The sequence below is a fragment of the Balearica regulorum genome, chromosome 7 (assembly GCF_011004875.1).
Source record: "Balearica regulorum gibbericeps isolate bBalReg1 chromosome 7, bBalReg1.pri, whole genome shotgun sequence".
In the NCBI taxonomy this organism is placed as follows: Eukaryota; Metazoa; Chordata; class Aves; order Gruiformes; family Gruidae; genus Balearica; species Balearica regulorum.
The window spans coordinates 28,514,022-28,523,631 of record NC_046190.1 but is presented as its reverse complement, the minus strand read 5'-3'; the positions used below and the strand labels follow the sequence as shown (position 1 = coordinate 28,523,631).

At 40.9% G+C, this 9,610-nt stretch overlaps 1 protein-coding gene and 1 long non-coding RNA gene across 2 annotated transcripts in view; one reads left to right on the top strand and one right to left on the bottom strand.

The window, feature by feature from the left end:
* LOC142602633 (uncharacterized) lies at nucleotides 1-4,764 on the top strand. Its single transcript, XM_075758675.1, has 6 exons — nucleotides 1-197; nucleotides 519-598; nucleotides 2,048-2,162; nucleotides 2,859-2,965; nucleotides 3,196-3,310; nucleotides 4,133-4,764. The coding sequence occupies exons 1-6, from the start codon at nucleotides 131-133 to the stop codon at nucleotides 4,318-4,320; spliced, it is 672 nt and encodes a 223-aa protein (XP_075614790.1). The 5' UTR covers nucleotides 1-130; the 3' UTR covers nucleotides 4,321-4,764.
* Nucleotides 4,765-5,946: 1,182 nt separating this feature from the next.
* Nucleotides 5,947-9,610, bottom strand: part of LOC142602634 (uncharacterized) — a 20,844-nt gene continuing 17,180 nt past the window's right edge. The window contains exon 4 of the long non-coding RNA XR_012836386.1: nucleotides 5,947-8,003. This is a non-coding gene — a long non-coding RNA (uncharacterized LOC142602634). The remainder of the gene's footprint in view (nucleotides 8,004-9,610) is intronic.

The window sequence follows — 9,610 nt, the reverse complement described above, 5'->3', positions numbered from 1 at the left end:
GCGTCCGAGCGAGGCACACTGTAAACAACCAGCGACCCACAGACACGCAGCTTTGTGCCTGACTCCAGTGCTTCAGCTCTTCACGCTCCACAAGCAACAAATAACTAGCCCCTGGTCTCCCGCAGATAAAATGCTGTTCAGCTCCTGCCTGCTCTGGAAAACACTGGGTTTTATAGGTTTAGCAGTAATTCTTGCAGGTAAGATGTTGCCATTCTTGAATATGACTAACAATTATTTAAATAGTGGCTGTCTTAAAGAAATGAAGCACCTCGCTTGGGAACCTGGCCCTGGGTGGCCACAAACAGGCGATCATGTTGCTATTGTTTAGAATAAATCAATATTTGCACAGTTTTTTAATATTTGAGTCCTGATCACCCCAGGTATACAAGGTAGCGCTAGGACTGCAGAATAGTGGCACAATTCCTATAAACAAGTACTGTTTTGCAGTATTTCGGCTTTGTTCCTGTGTCAGGAGTGATTATTAACCAGCTATGTACCTGTTGCTATTTGTCTTTTAGATTTTACTGACATCGGAGCTTTTGCCAGTCCAAGTGAATGTGAAAGAGCAACCATAGGCGATGTGAAGGAGAGTCTTGAGGTAAGAGGTTGGCTGCATTGGTCAACCCAGGACTTGCTTCACACACACCTTCTGCGGTGGTGGGGGATGCCAAGCCCTGCCGCGTGTGCTGCGTATTGCTTTGGCAACGCCTGGCTCAAAACAAAAGTACATGGTGGGGAGGGGAGTGACATGGAAAAGATTAGCGTCATTTGACCTGCAATGTCTTTAGTCCTGCTACTGCTGGTTAAAAAAAAAAAGTTCTTGTAGGTGTATTTTCCAGCTTTGTCTTTCTCCAGATTATATATAAAGTGGCTTGAACATGAACAGTTATGTCTTTTGCCTTACACATATAATTTGTTTTCAATCCTACTTTCAAATATAAAGTGCTAAATATTGTAAATACGAGTAAAGCCAGTCAACTGAAAGCCTATGTTTTATGAGTTAGTGCCCCTGTCTTCCCTGGGCTAGGCATATCATAAGGCAGTGATCAGACAGCAGCCTTTGAATATGGCAGAAATTGTAAACAAATACCAGGACAGAGCCTATAAAAATTTTTCATAGATGGTTGAGACATCTGTCTGTAAAACAGCAAGACAGAACGAATAGCTGGAGTTGGGTCCGTATCAGTACATACTGTGAGCTGCTGCCTGCAGCATCGTTCTCATCATGCAGGGCCGGGGGATGGCTGAGGGCAGCACTTGCCGAAGAGGTGTTCTCTCAGGTGTTTGAGATCTTTTTTGCCCCCCAAAGATTTGAATTATATTATTTTCTTTGTATAACTGATGCCCATAACTTTCAATAATGTTTCTGTAAGCTTCAGCCCGAGAAGCAGAGTTAGACATTGCCAGCTCGTGCTTCAGCAGCCGCACTGAAAATTGGACTTGCTCTTTTTCTTGCATCTATGTAAGTTCAAAGTAACTGGTGTCTGCTATAATGCTGGTACACACCTGTGTTTTGGTTGTGGAGTTTAACACAGCTTTGCACTATCCGCATAGGTGCATAGGAACACACATATGGACTGAAGGCGATTTATATGGGTATAGGGCAATAGCTACATCAAAATACAGGAACTTCATTGTTCATACATATCTACAAATTGTATTTTTACACAGCACACAGAAAGTCTGCCAGATGCCAGCATTTAGAATATAAGAATAACAAACCAATGCTTTGTATATAAACAACTGTATGTATCTTTCTAAAGGCATCTTTTCATATATAGGGAAAAAAAAACAACCTGTACCAGTCCTCCCCCTTGAACTCAATGGAAAAACCCTATCTAGCCACTGTTTTCAAAAAAAGTTAATGGATTCCTTCCAAAAACATTGTGGGGGAATTAGTGTTACTTAAAGCTATATAATTTTCAAGATGGTTCTTGTTCTGTATTTAAAAAAAAAAAAAAAAAAAAAAAAAAATTTTACTACTTCAATAAATTAATTCCAAGGCCTCTCCTCTTCAACTTAGCCTTTTTCTCCCCTAACTCCACAGAAATATTCAAAATGCCTTAATGAAATGATTGCCCAGGGTGAAAAAGCTGCAATCAATTCCCTTGTCTGGAGACTGCAAGAAACACTTGATCTGCTTCGCCCTGTTCAAGAGAAATGTGAGGTCCCTCCTGAAACAATGTTCCTCCTTCCTGGGTGTTGAACAAAGCGGAAGAGGAGAAGCAATAAGAAAAGTTTTTTTACCTACAGTCAGAGCGAGCTAAATGTCTGCATTTCTTGAGGGGGAGGGGGGAACTAAGATGAAAGACGTCTCAGCAACAAGCCAGAAAGCAAGGGTGCTTCACCACCGCGCTGGCCAGCGTCGAGGAGGCACAATAGCACCAACGTGCGGGGTGCCACCGTCCCTGCGGCCTGGCCGCCGGTGCCGAGCAGCAGTGCAGAGTCACAGCAGGGCCTGCTCTGCCCTCCGCCAAGAGCCCTTCTGGTGTCTGGGAGCAGGCACTTCACTCAGGTTTTTCTGAGAAATATTTGGATAGTTTTGGCCTCAATAATACTGGATGGCAAATGCCACTTTGAGCCGCAAGTGCAACTGGGCTAACAGGGACTTTGCTGTCACAATGACAAGTGGTAGAAAAATTGGGTGTTGCCAAGAAAAAAATAAATGGTTTTAAAAAACCAAAAATGCTTACTTAGACATCAGCTAGGGGGAAAAATCATGCCCTGGACACTCATGCCCAGGTCAATGAGTATGCCAATGGTTTGCTTGGGGAGGAGGGAGACTTTTATACTCACTTTCACCCTGATGTGTTGTTTTCTCTCTCTCTCTTTTTTTTTTTTTTTAACCCACTTGAAAGTTTGCAAGCAGCTGCCTCCATGCCCACTCCCACTAGCCCCTAGAAATGGTGGGCTGGTGTGTGTCACCATTGGCAATGCTCAGTACTGCAAACCCATGTGCAATGAGGTAATAGTCATGGTTTACTGCTGCTAATATTGCTGACTCCATTAATTTACAAGTGTTTATTGTGAAATGCATCATTTTCCTTGTTATACTTTTTTTTTTTCTTTCTTTAGGGCAGGGAGAGGTTGCAGTGTTTGTACTGACCTTCACTGCCTGAATGTTTCTTCATCTTACAGTTACCATGATGTCTAAGACACTGTTTATTTGTTGTTTCCCTATCTTTGTTTCCCAAGGGTTATGACTTTCAATTCCTCAGAAGAAGTAGGCTGTATGAAGTATGTGGCAATGCCACCAGGTTTTCCTGGACAACGCAGCTTGTTGGGGGAAAGACACTGGCTATTTGCAACCGTGAGTATTTCTTAGGCACATCTGATCGCAGGGACATGAGGCTCGGTCTGTTGTGTTTAGAAAAAGGTGGAAAGAAAAGTTTCTTTTTTCTTGGCATGTGTGATATTGTGAGAGTGGACAAACTGCTGCACCAGAAATCATGTTAGTTTTAAAACTACTACAAAGGCCTGGGCTGGTGAGCATCACTATTTCAGCTTGGGATAGCAGACATGACACACATGCAATGTTTGTGAGTAGACGCATTTTTTAAAAAAACCCAAACAGTTAATAGGTATTGTCTTAGCAGAAACCCTATGTTGCACAAGGGCTGTGTGACCTGCTGGACATAAAACTACTGTTTATCTTGCAACAGTACTTGAAGAACCTGAGCAAAATTAGCCGACACCTGCACTATTCACTGTACGTACATAGAATAAAACCCAGCAGCTGGCCCCCAGCCAGCAATGCTGCCTTTTTCCTGTGGCAGCCCAGACGTTTTAAGACTGCACCCATTGCGTCCAGTGAGCAATCTGTGACCTGAAGCAGGCTGACTCAGTTGTCATTGCCTTGATTTAAAAATAAATGTGCATATACATACATAAAAGGGCCAGCCTATCTCTCCTATGGTTAATGGAAAATATTTTACTGTTGACAGTGTCTTGTTGCTAGAGCAGTTTTTTTCCCAAGGCTTACCAAAAGCAATCATCTAGGCACTTTTATTCCAAGTTGAAGTCTTTGGTCTGGAAAATGGAAATGTCGGTGCTTGTTTAAAGATCGGGACAATCTAAGCCAAGTAATTCAGCTGCATTTTTTTGTTGTTGTTGTCATCTTTGATCTTTCCAGCCTCTGAGACGGCCATCAGTGGAGCTAAATCTGCCTATTTCCCCACCAACAGCACCTGTCTGCGCACATTAGCCTTCACTGAAACTCAGACAGAGCAGCTAAACATCTTCCTCAAGGAGCTTGGTGAGCAAGGCATCAACGGCTCCAAGCGTGACAAGGAGTCTGATTGTATCATCTGTGGTTACTAGCACCACAAGGCTTGTGCCACAGACCAACAAGTCGTCTTCAGTTTGACATGGTTATTTTGACAAGAGAGGCAGAGCAGTGAAATCATTGCTAAGACATGTAAACATGCAGCTTTTATTTAGTTGAAGGGCTAAAGATCATAGTCATAAGTTGACCTCATCTCTTATATATAGGCTAAACCTAATCACATAGCTCATGGCAGAGGTGTTTCAAAGAAAGAAGATCACTTTTATGGCTTAAATTCATCTAGCTGGAATTAAATAAGAATTAGAGTTGTTTAATGTATGCAGTCATTAGTTAAACACATTAATTGTTATCAGAAATCATCTTCTGTCAGGTGTGATCTTTACTGAGAAAAGGCCATACTTTCAGTTGATTTTATAGTTACCAATTAATCATGATTGTTGCTCTGACGACCATTAAAGCAATGCAAGTCACAATGGTTACTGGCTGTAAGGGTATAATTCTTTATTCATGTGCCTGCTTGATTGGTGGTTAAATCAGGCTGTACATACAGCTGTTCGAGTTGCTGTGTTTTGCATGAGTTAAAAACTTGAAGCACTGCAGTTCATTGATGGGACAACTCAAAAGTTTCTCCTGTACTTACCATCTTGAGGATATCCCACAGAAAGACATAGGCTTTAGGTATACTTCAATGTATTTCTAGGAGTCAAAAAGTGCCCTGTGTGCTTGCTGTAACCAGGCAAAATGGCAGGAAAAATGTAATGTCTCTGTCCAGTACAAAATGTGAGAACTGGGATTGTCCTAAGCTAGCAGATATTTGCATCGTGTCTTTTCTGCCAAAAAGATGGAGGAGGCAGGTGTTGAGGGCCCTGCATGAGGCGCGCTCTGGTTAGTGTGCCAGGGATCAGCTTCGGTCTCCTCTGTTCAGTCCCTGTGGGCTAAAACCATGGTGGCTCTGGAAAGGAAGTCCTAGTGACCCTTGGTTTGCTCTAACAAGAGCTGTGCCCACCCTGTGCGATCCAGGGCTACAAGTGCTCCTCTGTGCTTACATTTCCTCGTGCTCCCCAGGCATGCACGGTGCACACAGCTGTGGGGCCTCCCTTAGGCAGGGGTTGTGGTTACCACAAGCCATGGCTTAGCTTCAGAGGGAAAGAACAAAAGCAAATGAGGTCTGGTTGGTGATAGAGTAATATTTGGGTAGAGCTCTATGGGCTGAGGGCAGTGCTGACGGGCTGAGATGCTCTGGTCTCAGCACAGCAGTACCAGGGCAGCTGCTGGTCCTAAACCAAGTTTTCCACAGCTTCTGGCTAGCTGTCCCCTACATTCTATTTCCAAACTTGGACTAAACTGGGGCAGGTTTGGCTGTTGCAAGATTTAGAAAAAAATTAGCTGATCATCTGCATTTATAACAGCTTCAAACATGAACAAATATCCAAGTGATTTTTTTTTTTGTCATTGATTCTTCTTGTGAAATATAAAAACTTGTTCGTGCTCCAACTCCCTTCCTCCTGTGAGCTGTCCCTGTTTTACAAGCCCCCTGCACAACTCCTGTGCACATATGTACTCTGGAAAACCAAAGCCACAGAGTAAGAAGCATGAGGAGCAGAAAGCCCAGGCTGTTGACCACCTGGTACTTGGTGCAAGTGAAGATGAAAGACAACATAGCACTGGAGAACCAGTTTATTTGTGGAGTTGTAGCTACAGAACAGACACGCATGTAAATTATTATGAAATCTAAACAAAAAGGTTAGTTTACTGCTTGCTTGGTTTTCAGAGGAATCCGTGCTTGGGGTTTTGTTTTGATGTCCTTCTGCTGAGCAAACACTGATGCTGTAGATCCGAAGACAGACAGCTCATGTGTTTGTGTTTGCTTTCTCTTCTTTACCTTTTCCCTATTCCTGTGAATCTCAGACACAGACAGCATAGTTACATGGTACACGATGTCTAATTGATCTTTACCTCATGAATCAGTTAAGTGAATCAGATATATAAAATTACACAGTATCTTTCCGACTCAGAATCCAGTCATTAGAAACGAAAAAAAACCATTGGCTGCTTTCGAGCCCAGAACCAGACAGTCATATAACTATAAGTGTAGCAGACAACTACACCAACAAAGCGACGAGTTAGCTGCTTTGGCTGCTTATAAACTATGAGACAGTAACTTCAGTCACTGTATTTGAGGACAAAATGCTGTAGTCTTAAAGAAAAGCAGTGTTTTTTTCAGTTGCTGGTGGGTTTGTTTATTTCTGGTAAACAAATAATCTCTATCAAATGAAATTATAATGTTTTTGAGTCTTTCATTTTGAGCCAATTCATTACCAGCCGATGCTCAAATAAAATATCTGAAGCACTGAGCACTTTCCATTATAATTTTTCTAAAAAACCAATATTCTATGAGTTATATTAAGCTGTTCCAGTGACTTTACAAACCAACCAAAAAAGAAAAGAAACTAAATATTGGATTTAAGAGGAAATCAAACCCATTGCTCTTGTAAACTAACAGAAATTATTAGTTCTGTGCATCAGAAATCCTACTAATTAGTGTCCCATAATGCAGAAGAATTAGGCTGAAAACCTTTAATTTGATGTTGCATAAATTTGATCTTAAGATGGAGATTTCTTTTTTTTGGGTGTTTGTTTTTCCATAAACTTGCAGAGAAGCAGTTTTGTTCTATTCCCATCATCCAAGGTATTATTTATATATGAGAAAGCGAAGTTGAACCAATAAAGCTATACAACACAGTTAAAAACTAAAGTAAACTCAATCACATTAATTTCTCGGAGTAAGTTTGCGTAATGTGATTCAGTCGAATAGTTGCTGTATGTTGGCATTAACTGCAGCTTGGTGTCTGGCTGGGTGTGTCTGAGCATCGGGCTATCCCTCATGCTCCTGCTCTCACCCTGGGATGGGGAGGGCTTTGTGTTGTGGCTCTGGGGATTTGCAGAGAGAGGAAAATTCATATAGAAGGAAAGAAACAAAAGGCATTTTAGGCAAGTAAGTTTTCAGATGAGACAAAAGAAGCTTATGTATGTACCATTCTCTGTTGAGTTTTTTTAGGTTTCACAGTACAACCAGAATAAACCATTACCTCCCCAGAGTATACTGCTAGATTTTGGTATGTCCACCTGCCTAACTGTCAGTCATCTCAGCTAAAGGCTTTGGTAATATTTGCAGTGTAATTGCAGAAATGCAGGCTTTCATATTACATGAAAGGGAATACAATACTGTATTATGCTTGCTTCTCCATCAGTCTTGTTTTCAGTCCATTATAATGCAACAGAAGCCGTCAGTCTAGGAACTAAGCCAACAGCAGTAACTACAAGGCAGCCAAAAAATGGAAGGCAAAGTGCGGAGAAGTGTAGTAGACGAAGACAAAATTACACACATTATATTTTCACAGGAACTTAGCTGCAATAGACTGGATAAACGATTGCTTTTGGATGGATCCTAGGCAGTAACAGCCGTCCTCAGAGATGTTATCATTCTGAACCATCCCTCAAAGGGATGGGTGCTGTTACAGCTTGTACCAGGGCGGGCTCACACTGAGCCACGCAGGGAGATCGGCGACACGCGCTTCATTCTCCAGATCACCACTGCAGTGGGGGGCAGAAACATGAGCAAACTCATTATCAGCACCGCAGCAAAAATCACCAGCAGTATTTCCCATGGAGTCAGGATGGTTTCCACTGTGATTTCCTCCATGACAAGAGTCTGAAGCTGTAAAGCAAAAAACACACTGCATTACATTCTCGCAAATACGCATTATAACTGTACAGATGTGTGTATTGGTTTTTCCCAGCATAGGGCTGTCAATCTCTTTTGCCTATTGATTTTTTTTTATCCTGAAGAACAAACCCGATTTCACAAGCTCCAGGCCCCAGAAGAGCTCCTGCTCTCTCTCTGCCCCTCAAGAGCCATTGTGGAGCATCAGCCTGCCTTTCCCTTTCGGCTCGGTTTCAGTCACTGATGTGGGTGAAGGGCACTATGTCAAGGCTGAAACGCCATTTCTGACTTGTCAAAAAGCCTTTGTCATCTTTTCCTGCAAATTTTGATTTTAAAGGGCCTCCCTTCATACCTAGAGCATCATTACAAAAAATGACCACTACAATTGCATGTATCAAAGCCAAAGCTGAAGAATAAAAGCATATGATGGAAAGAATGGAGAAGTGTAAGTAATCTGCCAACAGAACGTACATTCGGACTCTCTCATTTTTTTTTTCTTCTTAAAAAATAGACTATCAAGCAGTTAAAAAGGAATAGAAAGGACTGAAATTTTAGACGGACTACGGATATAGATAGAAATATATTTATATATAATGAAAGTGCTGTCAATTCTGTCCAAAATGAATAGATATATGAATTATTTAATATGGGAATTAGGAATGTAAAGTGCCAAGAAGCTTAGAAAGAAAGGAAAAGAAAACAATTTGAGAATACATATAGATATATCTAGAAATATATATTTATATAAATAAAAGTGTTATCCATACATTTGAAAATAAAGAGCTATTTGAAAGAACTTAATCAGGTAAAGTATAAAGGTAAGATGAAGAGCAGTTTGGAAGGCAAGAAAAGGAAAAGAATGTGAGAATGACAGGAGATTAACATGGAAATATCTACATATACAAATAGCAGTATGATTAATTCCGTGTAAAACATATATGTTTTAGAACAGAGTAAATCAACAAGCAGGATGTAATAGGACTAAAAATTAGAAAGAAGGAGAAAGAATTGGAGAATGACTAGGGATCAATATAGAAATATCTCTATATATAAATCGAAGGTGCAGTTAAATAAATGTATAGAAAAGATCTCTTTCAAAACATTTGTTCCAGCAATTATGAATGTAAGCTGCTGAGAAGTTTAGCAGTGTTTCCAAGGAAAGGAAAGGAAAAAGGGAAAAGGAGAAAGGAAAAAGGAGTTTGACTAGAGATGTATCTAGCAATATGTCGATAAATAAATGGCAGTGAGTTAATTCGTTACGTACTGTGTAGCTCTTGGAAACGATTTATTCCAGCACGTCTGAATGTCACAGTACTTGAACTTTAGAAAAAGAAAAGAAAAGAGTTGGAGATGGACTAGAGAGGTATCTGGAAATACCTGCATCGATAAACGGACGTGTTGTCGCATTAAGTGTAGACAATATAGCCCTCTGAAAGGATTTAACCTGGTCGGACTGTAATAGGAGAAGAACTGTGGAAAGAAGGGAAAAGCATTTGAGATCTGCCTAGAAAGATCGCCATATATAAATGGCAGGGTAGTTAATTAAGTGTGTACACTACAACTCTTTGCAACGATTTAATCCGGTAAGTATGAATGTAGTC